Genomic DNA, 17,563 nt, shown 5'->3' with positions numbered 1-17,563 from the left:
AGATTTTGGCCAATATATCAGGAGAACATGAAGTGGAAAGAGGTATACTAAATTTCAGCTTCAAAGGCATCGCTTAAAAGTATCAAATCAGAGGCGCAGGCCTTTCAAGAGGCGTTCGAAAATTCTGCATGTCTTCGTTAAACAGTCACTGTCTCGAAACTTCTGCCCCACTTCTCGCTCACTGATTTGCTCTCCGGAGACGTTACTTTGTGCCATCCCTTTCGACGGCATGTTCTCCTGTTACATAGCCCAATTTTGTGCATTCTGAAAATTTTCGCCAGATTTTGGCCATTAAATCAGGAGAAAATGAAGTGGAAAGAGGTATACTAAATTTCAGCTTCAAAGGCATCGCTTTAAAGTTGCAAATAAGAGGCGCAGACCTTTCAAGAGGCGTTCGAAAATTCTGCTTGTCTTCGTTAAACAGTCACTGTCTCGAAACATCTGCGCCACTTCTCGCTCTTTGATTTGCTCTCCGGAGACGTTACTTTGTGCCATCTCTTTCGACGGCATGTTCTCCTATTACAATGCCCAATTTTGTGCATTCTGAAAATTTTCGCCAGATTTTGGCCAATATATCAGGAGAACATGAAGTGGAAAGAGGTATACTAAATTTCAGCTTCAAAGGCATCGCTTAAAAGTATCAAATCAGAGGCGCAGGCCTTTCAAGAGGCGTTCGAAAATTCTGCTTGTCTTCGTTAAACAGTCACTGTCTCGAAACATCTGCGCCACTTCTCGCTCATTGATTTGCTCTCCGGAGACGTTACTTTGTGCCATCTCTTTCGACGGCATGTTCTCCTGTTACAAAGCCCAATTCTGTGCATTCTGAAAATTTTCGCCAGATTTTGACCAATATATCAGGAGAACATGAAGTGGAAAGAGGTATACTAAATTTCAACTTCAAAGGCATCGCCTTAAACTTGCAATTAAGAGGCACAGGCCTTTCAAGAGGCGTTCGAAAATTGTGCGACTCTTCGTTAAACAGTCACTGCCTCGAAACATCTGCGCCACTTCTCGCTCATTGATTTGTTCTCCGGAGACGTTACTTTGTGCCATATCTTTCGACGGCATGTTCTCCTGTTACAAAGCCCAATTCTGTGCATTCTGAAAATTTTCGCCAGATTTTGGCCAATATATCAGGAGAACATGAAGTGGAAAGAGGTATACTAAATTTCAGCTTCAAAGGCATCGCTTTAAAGTTGCTAATATGAGGCGCATTCCTTTCAAGAGGCGTTCGAAATTTCTGCGTCTCTTCGTTAAACAGTCACTGTCTCGAAACTTCTGCCCCACTTCTCGCTCACTGATTTGCTCTCCGGAGACGTTACTTTGTGCCATCCCTTTCGACGGCATGTTCTCCTGTTACAAAGCGCAATTTTGTGCGTTCTGAAAATTTTCGCCAGATTTTGGCCAATATATCAAGAGAACATGAAGTGGAAAGAGGTATACTAAATTTCAGCTTCAAAGGCATCGCTTTAAAGTTGCTAATATGAGGCGCATTCCCTTCAAGAGGCGTTCGAAATTTCTGCGTCTCTTCGATAAACAGTCACTGTCTCGAAACTTCTGCCCCACTTCTCGCGCACTGATTTGCTCTCCGGAGACGTTACTTTGTGCCATCCCTTTCGACGGCATGTTCTCCTGTTACAAAGCGCAATTTTGTGCGTTCTGAAAATTTTCGCCAGATTTTGGCCAATGTATCAGGAGAACATGAAGTGGAAAAAGGTACACTAAATTTCAGCTTCAAACGCATCGCCTTAAAGTTGGAAATAAGAGGCGGAGGCGTTTCAAGAGGCGTTCGAAAATTCTGCGTCTCTTCGTTAAACAGTCACTGTCTCGAAACATCTGCCCCACTTCTCGCGCACTGATTTGCTCTCCGGAGACGTAACTTTGTGCCATCCCTTTCGACGGCATGTTCTCCTGTTACAAAGCGCAAGTTTGTGCGTTCTGAAAATTTTCGCCAGATTTTGGCCAATGTATCAGGAGAACATGAAGTGGAAAAAGGTACACTAAATTTCAGCTTCAAACGCATCTCCTTATAGTTGGAAATAAGAGGCGGAGGCCTTTCAAGAGGCGTTCGAAAATTCTGCGTCTCTTCGTTAAACAGTCACTGTCTCGAAACTTCTGCCCCATTTCTCGCGCACTGATTTGCTCTCCGGAGACGTTACATTGTGCCATCCATTTCGACGGCATGTTCTCCTGTTACAAAGCGCAATTTTGTGCGTTCTGAAAATTTTCGCCAGATTTTGGCCAATGTATCAGGAGAACATGAAGTGGAAAAAGGTACACTAAATTTCAGCTTCAAAGGCATCGCTTTAAAGTTGCTAATATGAGGCGCATTCCTTTCAAGAGGCGTTCGAAAATTCTGCGTCTTTTCGTTAAACAGTCACTGTCTCGAAACATCTGCGCCACTCCTCGCTCTTCGATTTGCTCTCCGGAGACGTTACTTTGTGCCATCTCTTTCAACGGCATGTTCTCCTGTTACAAAGCCCAATGTTGTGCATTCTGAAAATTTTCGCCAGATTTTGGCCAATGTATCATGAGAACATGAAGTGGAAAGAGGTACACTAAATTTCAGCTTCAAAGGCATCGCTTTAAAGTTGCTAATATGAGGCGCATTCCTTTCAAGAGGCGTTCGAAAATTCTGCGTCTCTTCGTTAAACAGTCACTGTCTCGAAACTTCTGCCCCACTTCTCGCTCACTGATTTGCTCTCCGGAGACGTTACTTTGTGCCATCCCTTTCGACGGCATGTTCTCCTGTTACAAAGCGCAATTTTGTGCGTTCTGAAAATTTTCGCCAGTTTTTGGCCAATGTATCAGGAGAACATGAAGTGGAAAAAGGTACACTAAATTTCAGCTTCAAAGGCATCGCTTTAAAGTTGCTAATATGAGGCGCATTCCTTTCAAGAGGCGTTCGAAAATTCTGCGTCTCTTCGTTAAACAGTCACTGTCTCGAAACTTCTGCCCCACTTCTCGCGCACTGATTTGCTCTCCGGAGACGTTACTTTGTGCCATCCCTTTCGACGGCATGTTCTCCTGTCACAAAGCGCAATTTTGTGCGTTCTGAAAATTTTCGCCAGATTTTGGCCAATATATCAAGAGAACATGAAGTGGAAAGAGGTACACTAAATTTCAGCTTCGAAGGCATCGCTTTAAAGTTGCTAATATGAGGCGCATTCCTTTCAAGAGGCGTTCGAAAATTCTGCGTCTCTTCGTTAATCAGTCACTGTCTCGAAACTTCTACCCCACTTCTCGCGCACTGATTTGCTCTCCGGAGACGTTACTTTGTGCCATCCCTTTCGACGGCATGTTCTCCTGTTACAAAGCGCAATTTTGTGCGTTCTGAAAATTTTCGCCAGATTTTGGCCAATGTATCAGGAGAACATGAAGTGGAAAAAGGGTACACTAAATTTCAGCTTCAAAGGCATCGCTTTAAAGTTGCTAATATGAGGCGCATTCCTTTCAAGAGGCGTTCGAAAATTCTGCGTCTCTTCGTTAAACAGTCACTGTCTCGAAACTTCTGCCCCACTTCTCGCGCACTGATTTGCTCTCCGGAGACGTTACTTTGTGCCATCCCTTTCGACGGCATGTTCTCCTGTTACAAAGCGCAATTTTGTGCGTTCTGAAAATTTTCGCCAGATTTTGGCCAATGTATCAGGAGAACATGAAGTGGAAAAAGGTACACTAAATTTCAGCTTCAAAGGCATCGCTTTAAAGTTGCTAATATGAGGCGCATTCCTTTCAAGAGGCGTTCGAAAATTCTGCGTCTTTTCGTTAAACAGTCACTGTCTCGAAACTTCTGCCCCACTTCTCGCTCACTGATTTGCTCTCCGGAGACGTTACTTTGTGCCACCCCTTTCGACGGCATGTTCTCCTGTTACAAAGCGCAATTTTGTGCGTTCTGAAAATTTTCGCCAGATTTTGGCCAATGTATCAGGAGAACATGAAGTGGAAAAAGGGTACACTAAATTTCAGCTTCAAAGGCATCGCTTTAAAGTTGCTAATATGAGGCGCATTCCTTTCAAGAGGCGTTCGAAAATTCTGCGTCTCTTCGTTAAACAGTCACTGTCTCGAAACTTCTGCCCCACTTCTCGCGCCCTGATTTGCTCTCCGAAGACGTTACTTTGTGCCATCCCTTTCGACGGCATGTTCTCCTGTTACAAAGCGCAATTTTGTGCGTTCTGAAAATTTTCGCCAGATTTTGGCCAATGTATCAGGAGAACATGAAGTGGAAAAAGGTACACTAAATTTCAGCTTCAAAGGCATCGCTTTAAAGTTGCTAATATGAGGCGCATTCCTTTCAAGAGGCGTTCGAAAATTCTGCGTCTTTTCGTTAAACAGTCACTGTCTCGAAACTTCTGCCCCACTTCTCGCGCACTGATTTGCTCTCCCGAGACGTTACTTTGTGCCATCCCTTTCGACGGCATGTTCTCCTGTTACAAAGCGCAATTTTGTGCGTTCTGAAAATTTTCGCCAGATTTTGGCCAATGTATCAGGAGAACATGAAGTGGAAAAAGGTACACTAAATTTCAGCTTCAAAGGCATCGCTTTAAAGTTGCTAATATGAGGCGCATTCCTTTCAAGAGGCGTTCGAAAATTCTGCGTCTTTTCGTTAAACAGTCACTGTCTCGAAACATCTGCGCCACTCCTCGCTCTTCGATTTGCTCTCCGGAGACGTTACTTTGTGCCATCTCTTTCAACGGCATGTTCTCCTGTTACAAAGCCCAATGTTGTGCATTCTGAAAATTTTCGCCAGATTTTGGCCAATGTATCATGAGAACATGAAGTGGAAAGAGGTACACTAAATTTCAGCTTCAAAGGCATCGCTTTAAAGTTGCTAATATGAGGCGCATTCCTTTCAAGAGGCGTTCGAAAATTCTGCGTCTCTTCGTTAAACAGTCACTGTCTCGAAACTTCTGCCCCACTTCTCGCTCACTGATTTGCTCTCCGGAGACGTTACTTTGTGCCATCTCTTTCGACGGCATGTTCTCCTGTTACAAAGCGCAATTTTGTGCGTTCTGAAAATTTTCGCCAGATTTTGGCCAATGTATCAGGAGAACATGAAGTGGAAAAAGGTACACTAAATTTCAGCTTCAAAGGCATCGCTTTAAAGTTGCTAATATGAGGCGCATTCCTTTCAAGAGGCGTTCGAAAATTCTGCGTCTCTTCGTTAAACAGTCACTGTCTCGAAACTTCTGCCCCACTTCTCGCGCACTGATTTGCTCTCCGGAGACGTTACTTTGTGCCATCCCTTTCGACGGCATGTTCTCCTGTTACAAAGCGCAATTTTGTGCGTTCTGAAAATTTTCGCCAGATTTTGGCCAATATATCAAGAGAACATGAAGTGGAAAGAGGTACACTAAATTTCAGCTTCGAAGGCATCGCTTTAAAGTTGCTAATATGAGGCGCATTCCTTTCAAGAGGCGTTCGAAAATTCTGCGTCTCTTCGTTAAACAGTCACTGTCTCGAAACTTCTGCCCCACTTCTCGCGCACTGATTTGCTCTCCGGAGACGTTACTTTGTGCCATCCCTTTCGACGGCATGTTCTCCTGTTACAAAGCGCAATTTTGTGCGTTCTGAAAATTTTCGCCAGATTTTGGCCAATGTATCAGGAGAACATGAAGTGGAAAGAGGTATACTAAATTTCAACTTCAAAGGCATCGCCTTAAACTTGCAATTAAGAGGCACAGGCCTTTCAAGAGGCGTTCGAAAATTCTGCGTCTCTTCGTTAAACAGTCACTGTCTCGAAACTTCTGCCCCACTTCTCGCGCACTGATTTGCTCTCCGGAGACGTTACTTTGTGCCATCCCTTTCGACGGCATGTTCTCCTGTTAAAAAGCGCAATTTTGTGCGTTCTGAAAATTTTCGCCAGATTTTGGCCAATATATCAAGAGAACATGAAGTGGAAAGAGGTACACTAAATTTCAGCTTCGAAGGCATCGCTTTAAAGTTGCTAATATGAGGCGCATTCCTTTCAAGAGGCGTTCGAAAATTCTGCGTCTCTTCGTTAATCAGTCACTGTCTCGAAACTTCTACCCCACTTCTCGCGCACTGATTTGCTCTCCGGAGACGTTACTTTGTGCCATCCCTTTCGACGGCATGTTCTCCTGTTACAAAGCGCAATTTTGTGCGTTCTGAAAATTTTCGCCAGATTTTGGCCAATGTATCAGGAGAACATGAAGTGGAAAAAGGGTACACTAAATTTCAGCTTCAAAGGCATCGCTTTAAAGTTGCTAATATGAGGCGCATTCCTTTCAAGAGGCGTTCGAAAATTCTGCGTCTCTTCGTTAAACAGTCACTGTCTCGAAACTTCTGCCCCACTTCTCGCGCACTGATTTGCTCTCCGGAGACGTTACTTTGTGCCATCCCTTTCGACGGCATGTTCTCCTGTTACAAAGCGCAATTTTGTGCGTTCTGAAAATTTTCGCCAGATTTTGGCCAATGTATCAGGAGAACATGAAGTGGAAAAAGGTACACTAAATTTCAGCTTCAAAGGCATCGCTTTAAAGTTGCTAATATGAGGCGCATTCCTTTCAAGAGGCGTTCGAAAATTCTGCGTCTTTTCGTTAAACAGTCACTGTCTCGAAACTTCTGCCCCACTTCTCGCTCACTGATTTGCTCTCCGGAGACGTTACTTTGTGCCACCCCTTTCGACGGCATGTTCTCCTGTTACAAAGCGCAATTTTGTGCGTTCTGAAAATTTTCGCCAGATTTTGGCCAATGTATCAGGAGAACATGAAGTGGAAAAAGGGTACACTAAATTTCAGCTTCAAAGGCATCGCTTTAAAGTTGCTAATATGAGGCGCATTCCTTTCAAGAGGCGTTCGAAAATTCTGCGTCTCTTCGTTAAACAGTCACTGTCTCGAAACTTCTGCCCCACTTCTCGCGCCCTGATTTGCTCTCCGAAGACGTTACTTTGTGCCATCCCTTTCGACGGCATGTTCTCCTGTTACAAAGCGCAATTTTGTGCGTTCTGAAAATTTTCGCCAGATTTTGGCCAATGTATCAGGAGAACATGAAGTGGAAAAAGGTACACTAAATTTCAGCTTCAAAGGCATCGCTTTAAAGTTGCTAATATGAGGCGCATTCCTTTCAAGAGGCGTTCGAAAATTCTGCGTCTTTTCGTTAAACAGTCACTGTCTCGAAACTTCTGCCCCACTTCTCGCGCACTGATTTGCTCTCCCGAGACGTTACTTTGTGCCATCCCTTTCGACGGCATGTTCTCCTGTTACAAAGCGCAATTTTGTGCGTTCTGAAAATTTTCGCCAGATTTTGGCCAATGTATCAGGAGAACATGAAGTGGAAAAAGGTACACTAAATTTCAGCTTCAAAGGCATCGCTTTAAAGTTGCTAATATGAGGCGCATTCCTTTCAAGAGGCGTTCGAAAATTCTGCGTCTTTTCGTTAAACAGTCACTGTCTCGAAACATCTGCGCCACTCCTCGCTCTTCGATTTGCTCTCCGGAGACGTTACTTTGTGCCATCTCTTTCAACGGCATGTTCTCCTGTTACAAAGCCCAATGTTGTGCATTCTGAAAATTTTCGCCAGATTTTGGCCAATGTATCATGAGAACATGAAGTGGAAAGAGGTACACTAAATTTCAGCTTCAAAGGCATCGCTTTAAAGTTGCTAATATGAGGCGCATTCCTTTCAAGAGGCGTTCGAAAATTCTGCGTCTCTTCGTTAAACAGTCACTGTCTCGAAACTTCTGCCCCACTTCTCGCTCACTGATTTGCTCTCCGGAGACGTTACTTTGTGCCATCTCTTTCGACGGCATGTTCTCCTGTTACAAAGCGCAATTTTGTGCGTTCTGAAAATTTTCGCCAGATTTTGGCCAATGTATCAGGAGAACATGAAGTGGAAAAAGGTACACTAAATTTCAGCTTCAAAGGCATCGCTTTAAAGTTGCTAATATGAGGCGCATTCCTTTCAAGAGGCGTTCGAAAATTCTGCGTCTCTTCGTTAAACAGTCACTGTCTCGAAACTTCTGCCCCACTTCTCGCGCACTGATTTGCTCTCCGGAGACGTTACTTTGTGCCATCCCTTTCGACGGCATGTTCTCCTGTTACAAAGCGCAATTTTGTGCGTTCTGAAAATTTTCGCCAGATTTTGGCCAATATATCAAGAGAACATGAAGTGGAAAGAGGTACACTAAATTTCAGCTTCGAAGGCATCGCTTTAAAGTTGCTAATATGAGGCGCATTCCTTTCAAGAGGCGTTCGAAAATTCTGCGTCTCTTCGTTAAACAGTCACTGTCTCGAAACTTCTGCCCCACTTCTCGCGCACTGATTTGCTCTCCGGAGACGTTACTTTGTGCCATCCCTTTCGACGGCATGTTCTCCTGTTACAAAGCGCAATTTTGTGCGTTCTGAAAATTTTCGCCAGATTTTGGCCAATGTATCAGGAGAACATGAAGTGGAAAGAGGTATACTAAATTTCAACTTCAAAGGCATCGCCTTAAACTTGCAATTAAGAGGCACAGGCCTTTCAAGAGGCGTTCGAAAATTCTGCGTCTCTTCGTTAAACAGTCACTGTCTCGAAACTTCTGCCCCACTTCTCGCGCACTGATTTGCTCTCCGGAGACGTTACTTTGTGCCATCCCTTTCGACGGCATGTTCTCCTGTTAAAAAGCGCAATTTTGTGCGTTCTGAAAATTTTCGCCAGATTTTGGCCAATATATCAAGAGAACATGAAGTGGAAAGAGGTACACTAAATTTCAGCTTCGAAGGCATCGCTTTAAAGTTGCTAATATGAGGCGCATTCCTTTCAAGAGGCGTTCGAAAATTCTGCGTCTCTTCGTTAATCAGTTGTTGTGCCCTGCGTGATGGCTCGCAAGGCTGGTACGGGATCTGGCGTAATCGTGGGTTCGGGAGTAATTAAAGGATGAGAATCCACCGGATGAACTACCCCAAGTGTGATTAAACCCAAAGACTAAGTCTTTATTCAAAAACACTTAAACTAGACCGGAGTGTACAAGTAGGAATTAACCGTGTTAACTGGTCGAGAGTCGGCTCTAGAGTCTCCCGATTTGCGGCGGCAAATCGGTTTTTATTGCGCTATTGGGCGTGGTGCCGTCGCTTCGCGTTGCCGTGCATGGTCACGTTGCAACGCTCGCAATTTCGCTGATTTTGTAGTTTCGCGCTTTGCCTCGCAACTGATTTTGCTTAGGAACGTCTCGAACGTTCTGGAGTAGTATAATGGTTAATATGAAGTATAATATGTCGCGTGACACGTGTGCTTGGGCGTTGCCTGGGCACAACATCCCTCCCCCCTTGGGGAGGAAAAGCCATAGCTTTTTCTGCCGATGATAAACTATCTTAGGGAAATCCCAAAACTCGTAATGGTTGGATTGGTTATCATCGACTTACATGTGGTTTTTCTTAACTAGCTTATAATGGTATATTTTAAAGAGAATTAGTGGAAGACGTTTCCTCCTTACTAACTATTTTGATTATCGCTTCGGGTTTTTGTGTTGTTTTGTCGCGACTCGTGTTGTCTGTGGTACAGTGTCGTGGTGTTTTTGCTTTGCAGCGTACAATGCATTTGTAAATTGCGAACATACATAGTGTAGTTGTGATAAATCCCGTCACAGAGGATAGTGTAAAGAAGCTATAGTGATACTCGGTTGGTATAATCTCGGGTTTTTCTAAATCGTTTTGTAAGTCTTCTAATTTTTTACTAACTTTATTTAATTCTTCCGGGTGTTTGATTATTCTTTTAAGTTCAAAATTGGTATGTCGGTACGAATTTACAGTGGTCTGTGGAAACGTAATTTCGTCTAGTGTCAAATTGTAACCAGGTAAGTAGTTCCATGTTTTTTCTATTCCGTATTGTTTTCCGGTTTCTATCGTAAATTCGGCGGTAGTGATAGTACATTTATTTCTTATCGTTATTATACCAGAGTCCTTAATACTATACATGTTTGTGTTTTTATCGCCGCAGGTTACTGCTAGTTGTATTTGTTTCGGTGCGATATAAATCCATGTGCCCGGTTGTTGTAATTCTATCAGGATCGTGTGTTTCAGTGTCATGATTCGTATTTTACAATTGTTCGGTTTTTGCGTCAATTTTGTGTACAACTGTACTTCGCAGGGTCCGTATGGTATCGCTTTGAACATTGGATGGTTTGAGGTGCAGAGATATAGCTCGTTTATAGTTTTACATTCTGTTAGGTCTTCTTTGCTTAGTTGTATGTAATCTTGCACCGAGGTGTCGAGTACCACGTATGAGTCGAGGGGTTCTATATACGCGTAGAACGAATCGTTTACCTTTGTGGGTACCGGGTGTACCTTGCTTAATTTGAATTTCTTTGCGCTCAACAATGGGATATCTAGTACTACGGTAATTGATTTCGTATCCGAAAATGCGGAAAGTGTAAGGATGTCGTATAGGACGTGCATATTTTCTAGTTTTATTCCGATCGGGAAGTCTAATCCTTGCGGGATGTGAGCGAGTGCTGAAGTGAGGTATGTTATGATTTGTGCCGGTGGCATTAATTGTGGGTTAAGGACTCCTTTCTTTATATCCATTATGAATTCTAACAAGTCTTGTGTGTCACGCAGGAGTGTTTCCGCGACGCTATTTATTAGTATGAGGTTTTCGTCTATTGTCTCTCGAAATCTAGTAATGTCAGTCGTCTGTTGTAGTAAGTATTGAATTTGCCAAGTTGCGTTTAAAAGGGTTTTTTCATTTTCTTGTACGTTGTGTATAGTTTCATTTAGAAGTTCGGCGTTAGCTCTTACAATTTGCATTTGCCCTTTGATTGTATTCTTTAATCTACTGTCTTGTCTTTTTAAGAAGCCTATTTGGTCGTTGATTATCTTTCTGTCTTCGGAATCCATTAGTCCGAAGAGTGATTTGCCTATGTAACCTAATCCGTCTATTAGCCCGCGACGCTGTTTTGGTGCGGAGCTTATGGTTTGTTGGACGTAAGTAAGGAATTTGGTTACGCGGTCTACTTTGCTTTGAATTTTCGTGCCAAACGTTTTACAGAATTTTTGTAAGTTATTAGTAGAAGGTGTTTTACACTGAGCAAGTATGTCATATAGTGCTGCCTGGAGATTTGATTCGCGTCGGTAAATGTACGATATGTCTAAGTGTAGTATTAGTTTCCAACTATCCCGGTAAATCTGTAGATCGCCTAAGTTTTCGAAGTAAATGCCCGGGTGATCTTGAAATTCTTTTATAGCGAAGTCTGTGTCGGGGGTTGTTCCTCCTATGAGTAGTGTCGTCAATTGTAGGACGGTAATCCTGTAAAATATAATGTCGAGGTGTAGTCGACGCATCTTTCTGTTCGTCGCGAAGTCTCTTGTCTTGCGTGCGCGAGATAAAATTTTGTTAACGTAAGGCAGTTCTTCCTTGCAAGAGACTCGATTGTCTCGTCGCTTCTCATTCCGTTGTGATCAGTTGCGACATCATGTTGCGTTTCTTAAGCCTTCCTCGCGAGCTCGCGCTGTTTTTACTGGTACGTTTAGTGCAAGTTGTTGGGTGTTTTGTGTTTTGGTGGAAGTGCGTAGGGTTTTTATAATTGGTTTCCTCTTTTCTTAAATTTTTAGTCTTTGGAATATCCGGCGCCGTCCGGGTTTATGAGTATTGGGTACAGGCGGGCGGTGCGGGAGTACCGCTCGGCGCGGCGTCAAATCGCCGCCGAAAACGCTGAATGGTTGGACGCGGAGGACGCGTGGGGGATACGGGCACTTTACGGTGAGTATCAAATGTTTTTGTCGGTTAGGTGTTTTTTGTTTCTAGTGCAATTTTCTATTTTGGTTATTCCGCGTCTGGTTATTGTTCCAGAACGTCATGGCGATCGTTTTCCGGAACCCTTCACGCGGCCAGGTCCGTGGTTTCTATTATAGGCGCGCTTGGGGGGTGACACACACACATATTAATTTGGACTCATATATCCTAAATTGAATAAATTTTTTCTCCTCCTTTTTTTTTCAATAGTTTGTCTGCGTACCGTTACTTTCCTTCACTACTGCGACCGTTTCCTTGTTCCTGTCCTATTCTATGAAGTGTTTTAACCGGTTTGCGTGTACGCGGCGCGTTTTTCGTCCCTTTCCTATAGTGTAGTTATTATTGTCGTGCGTGTTTTGAATTGAGTAGGGTCCTATCCACGCGGGTGTTAGTTTTTTCGATCGTCCGCGTCTCACTGTCTCGTCGTGTAGGAGTACTTGCTCCCCAATTTTGAAAAATTTGTTAGCTGTCCTTTTATCATATTGCCTTTTTGACTTGTCCTTATTGATCCCTATAGTTTCGCGCGCGATGCTATTCGTGGACCGTAGTCTTTCGCGTAATTCTTCAGCGTATTTGTCGTAGGTGTATGTTAGTTGCGGTGCTTGGTTTAATGAGGTTGGTAAGGAAGCTTGTCTTCCGAAAACGAGTTCGTAGGGCGTGTAGCTAGTAGACGTGTGAGGGGTAGTATTGTATGTGAACATCGCGTACGGTAGCCATTCATCCCAGTCAGTCTGGTCTTCTGCGATATAGTTCTTTAAATATTCTGCCAGCGTGCGGTGGCTTCTTTCTAGCGCTCCGTTCGATTGGGGGTGGTAGGCTGTAGTTTGGATTTTGTCGATTTTTAGTAACCTACATACGTTTTTAAAGACTTGGCTTAGAAAATTAGTTCCTTGATCTGTTAGTACTCGCTGCGGAATGCCGTATTCGCAAATTATTTTAGTAACGAATTCTCTAGCTACGGTATCCGCTTCTTGGTTCTCGAGGGGTATGGCCTTACTGAATTTGGTTAAAAGATCTTGAAAGGTTAATATGTATTTGTTTCGTCTGCCGGTCTCGGGTAAAGGTCCTACGATGTCTAGTGCGCATTTCTCGAATGGTTCCGTGGGAGTGTCTGTAATAACCATGGGGGCTTTGGTTATTCTCGATAGCTTATTTCTTTGGCATTTTTCACATCTAGAGATGTACTTTTCTACGTCTTGTCGCATTCCTGGCCACGAATGATTTAATTTTATGCGTTCTAGGGTCCGTTTTACCCCTAAGTGTCCACCCAGAGGTGTGTCGTGGAATTCGCGTAGCACTCGAAGTTTTTCGTCCTCCGTGTATGTTGCGTTGTCCGTTTCTCCATTCGATCGGGGCTTCTCTTGTTCACTGTCGTCTTCGCTGGCGCCGGCTATTGTTTCGTTGTCGATCTTTTGTTTCACTCCGCGCGTTATCGCGAACATTCTGCTAAGGGCGTCCGCGTTCCTATTCGTTTTTCCGGCCTTATAATCGATGCTATAGTCGTATTCTGCTAATTTCAACTTCCATCTCATTAATCTAGAACCGGGGTCCTTTACGTTGAAAAGCCAAGTGAGTGGCTTATGGTCCGTCACGATTTTGAATTTAGTGCCGTATACGTATGGTCTGAAGTGTTGCGTTGCCCATACGATGGCTAACAATTCCTTTTCGATGGTGCTATAATTCTCTTCCGCCTTATTCAATACTCTACTCGCGTACGCTATTGGCAAATCTTGTCCTATTTTTCCTTGCGATAATACTGCTCCTATCGCTTTTCCGGAAGCGTCTGTTGTTAGAACAAACGGTTTTGAGAAATCTGGATATTGCAATACTGGTGCTGTCGTTAATTTTTCTTTTAGAATCTCGAGAGCTTCCTGCTCCTGTGCAGTCCATCTGAATGCTTGGTCTTTCTTTAACAGTTGTGTCAAAGGTTTTGCAATCTGTGAAAACTCCGCTATGAATCTCCTATAATATCCAGCTAGGCCTAAAAAGGATTGCACGTCTTTTATTCCTTTAGGTACCGGGAAGCTTCGGACAGCTTCTAGTTTAGATGGGTCTGGCTTGATGCCGTTTTCGGTTATTATGTGTCCTAGGTATATTGTTTCTTTGCGTAGGAATTCGCACTTGTTGGGTTGAAGTTTTAGGCCACTTTCTTGTATGCGTTCGAATACGAGTTCTAATCGTTCTTGGTGCTCCTTCAATGAGCGTCCGTAGACGACTATGTCGTCTAAATACACGAAACATTTTATTCCCTGTAAGCCTGACAGTACGGTGTTCATTAACCTTTGAAATGTCGCGGGAGCGTTTTTAAGCCCAAATGGCATTCTATTATACTCGAAATGTCCGTATGGCGTCGAGAATGCGGTTTTTTCACGATCTTCCTCCTTCATAGCTATTTGATGGAACCCTGAAGCTAAATCTAAGGTTGAGAAATATTTTGCTCCGCCTAATTGATCTAAAATATCTGTTATATTCGGCAAGGGATACGAATCGCCTATCGTCGCGTCGTTTACCTTTCTGAAATCTACTACCACTCTTAGCCTGCGTTTACCTGTAGCATCTGGTTTTTTCGGGACTACTAGCAAGGGAGCGTTCCATTGGCTGGCGCTTGGTCTAATTATTCCTTCTTTTACCATTTCCTGAACTTGTTTATCTACTTCTTCCGTATGCGCTTGAGGTAGTCTATACGGCTTCACGTATATAGGTTTAGTACCTTGGGTTAGAGTAATTGAGTGTTCCGCTTTTTTGGAGTATCCTAGTTTGTCTCCTTCTAATCCGAATATTTCATTGTATTTTTCGCAGAGCTCGAGTAAGCTGGTTTTTTCTTCGCTATTTAAGTGTTCGGTCCTGAGGCTTTCGCGCAAGATTTGCATTCTATTTCTCCCGTGTACAGCGTGTACCATATGTGTCGGCGTGTCGCGATCTTTGTCGCAGGTCGCGTCCGTCGGGTCAACGTTTTCGCTCGTCAGTGATTCTAATGTCACGGTCGGCGTACTGATAAGAACTTCGTCTGCTGTGGTGTTCATTATGCTTATTATGCATTTTCCGTCATTGCCTATCGTTAATGAGTTCCCTATGAGTATTCCTGGCTTGATCGGCTGTCCCTCTACTATTCCTTCTCCTTTTTCCGTCGTTTTGGCTAAGAGAATTGTTTCTGATCGCGGTTTTAATGTTACGTTGCCTCCTCCAGAGTAGGGGAACCGTGTTCCGTACAATTCTATTCCTTGATTTGCCCGAATGCATACGTCGTGCTTAGTCATGAAATCTTGTCCCAGAATTCCGTCTGCTTCTAATGGGAAGTCATCTCTCACTAACCGACAGGGATGCGTTATGAGTTTGTTTCCGACCTCTACGTTTAATTGTATTAGGCACAGCGTTTTGATTTCCATTGGGGCTATTCCTCGCAAGGACACTATTTCGTCTTGGGCGTGGACGTCGCCCAGCACCTTCCCTATCTTTATTAGTGTAATATCGGCACCGGTGTCGACTAGCAGGCTCGCTTTTCCTTTTACTAGTTCTGATGCTCTGATTTCGACGGTGTTTTCTATTTTGGAAGTCATTACTAGATTCGCTCGATACGAATCCACTCTAGGCCCTGTGTTTGGGTAATCTCGATTCCCGCTATGTGATTCTCGGCCCGGAGTTCTGCTAAAATTCTGTCTAGAGTCGTCGCGCCTGTAACTCGTGTTTGTATAGCGCGGTCTATTTTCTCGTTCGTTTGCCCTTTCTCTGGCCCTGCATTCCCTGATTTGGTGTCCTGGTTTCTTGCAATAGTGGCAGACTACTGTGACGCGCTGTACTTCCCTTTTTATGTGCGTCTGTTGCGGCTGATAGTTTATTCGCGGCATGCTTAATCGCGTATAGCAATTCCTCGCCAAATGCCCTAATTTATTGCAGCGTTCGCAGCGCGGTACGTTAGATCCTTCTCTTCTTTTGGGTTGATCATCGAGCTTCCTAAAATTTCGCGAGGTGTTTAGACCCATCGCTTGTTCCTCCTCTATAGCTGCGGCGATAGCTGCATTTAGCGTTGCGTAATTTCGAGACCTTATGATCGTTCTCAGTTTTAAATTCAACCCGAGGGTGAAAACATCGAGGGCGCGTTCTTGCACTGATTCTGTTAACGCGTTATTTACTTCGTCGCTGTTCCCTGGTTTTACCGATAGTTCCGATAACTCCCCAGCTAATTCTTCTACTCTACACGCGAATAATTTTACGCTTTCGCCTTCTCGTTGGTGGCAGGCATGAAACTCTGCTCCAACTGCTCCTATTGATCTTTTGTCTACGAATAGTGAAGTTAAGATGTCCTTTAATTTATCGAAAGTATCTATATCTTTGTACTCTAATACCTTGGCTGCTTTGCCTTTAATTTTTGTACCTATCACTGTTTTCAAGAATCGTGGCAATTCAGTCGCGGGGACAAACTCCGAGGCGCTTGTATAAGACTTCAAAAATTCTGCAAGTTCGTCTGACGATTTTCCTACGAATTTGTCGACTAACGACAGCGCGGTAGATAATAATTTTACGTTTGGTACCGGGAGGCTACTTCCCGCGTTTAGCGACATTTCGCTTTCTTCTGTTCCTTCTATGTCCAACAAACTAAAATCCGCTAGCACGATCGGGTATTCTCTATTCGGTGTTACAAAGTTTTCCGGAGACGATTCGGCACTTGAATCGTCGTCTTTTCTAACGCTTAGTCGCAACGGCGGCGGTCGAAGTGTTCGGCGAGACGATCTTGGATGGTCTATAGAAGGTAGAAGGTCTAATTCTTCGCGTTCGAAAGTTAGCTTTTTATTGAAAAATGATTCGAATGATCTCGACAAACTTCTTTGACCCGGGAGTTTGAATCGATTTGCGCGTTCTTCTTCTATAGACATGCATGTACCGTTTCTATTTTTATATAGGACTCTGGTTTACAATATGTACGTTTGCGCTATTCTGTTACTCACAAGGCTGCTCGCAACCACATGTCGTCGGCTCGGTCAGGCGTCCTCTCGTCTGTGAACCAACGGCGGTGATAAGCTGAAACTGGACCCAGCAAGGTCGATTCGTACAGCTGTTCGCTGCGTGCTCCGACGGCTGCTTCCCGTGAACGGCTCTCCGTCCGTCCTTCAGGTGCGGCTCCTACAGGTTCCTCGGTCTCCAAGTCCTCTCGTGCGTCCTGATCCTCAGATCAGTGACGTCCTCGTAGATGGATTTGGTGTTTGATAGACGGTAGTTTCACCCGTTCACTCTCAGGCTGATTTTACTCGACACCAGGCTCGTCGTCGTTCGGGCTGCGTCGAACGTCTTCTCAAAGGCCGTTCCTCGGTCCTCTGTGCTACCTCGGTAGCGACGATGGCCTGTTTTGGCCTACGAGATTGCGATGATCCAATAATCTTGTCGGAGGTAGTTCAACCTCAGTCGACGTCGATCAATCGGTTGCGTCAAGGCTCGGTAAAATCTTTACGATGCAGATCCCACCGCTGCCACCAATTTTGTTGTGCCCTGCGTGATGGCTCGCAAGGCTGGTACGGGATCTGGCGTAATCGTGGGTTCGGGAGTAATTAAAGGATGAGAATCCACCGGATGAACTACACCAAGTGTGATTAAACCCAAAGACTAAGTCTTTATTCAAAAACACTTAAACTAGACCGGAGTGTACAAGTAGGAATTAACCGTGTTAACTGGTCGAGAGTCGGCTCTAGAGTCTCCCTTTTTGTGGCGGCAAATCGGTTTTTATTGCGCTATTGGGCGTGGTGCCGTCGCTTCGCGTTGCCGTGCATGGTCACGTTGCAACGCTCGCAATTTCGCTGATTTTGTAGTTTCGCGCTTTGCCTCGCAACTGATTTTGCTTAGGAAC

General features: G+C 44.1%; 1 protein-coding gene across 1 annotated transcript; it reads right to left on the bottom strand.

The window, feature by feature from the left end:
• Positions 1–9,022: 9,022 nt before the first annotated feature.
• Positions 9,023–17,278, bottom strand: LOC143378050 (uncharacterized). Its single transcript, XM_076829895.1, has 2 exons — positions 16,671–17,278; positions 9,023–11,241 (listed from the first exon to the last, which is right to left on the bottom strand). The coding sequence occupies exons 1-2, from the start codon at positions 16,688–16,690 to the stop codon at positions 9,396–9,398; spliced, it is 1,866 nt and encodes a 621-aa protein (XP_076686010.1). The 5' UTR covers positions 16,691–17,278; the 3' UTR covers positions 9,023–9,395.
• Positions 17,279–17,563: the final 285 nt, after the last annotated feature.

The sequence above is a fragment of the Andrena cerasifolii genome, unplaced genomic scaffold (genome assembly GCF_050908995.1).
Source record: "Andrena cerasifolii isolate SP2316 unplaced genomic scaffold, iyAndCera1_principal scaffold0029, whole genome shotgun sequence".
In the NCBI taxonomy this organism is placed as follows: Eukaryota; Metazoa; Arthropoda; class Insecta; order Hymenoptera; family Andrenidae; genus Andrena; species Andrena cerasifolii.
Note: the sequence above shows the minus strand (reverse complement) of the source record. Positions and strands in the feature narration are given on the sequence as shown.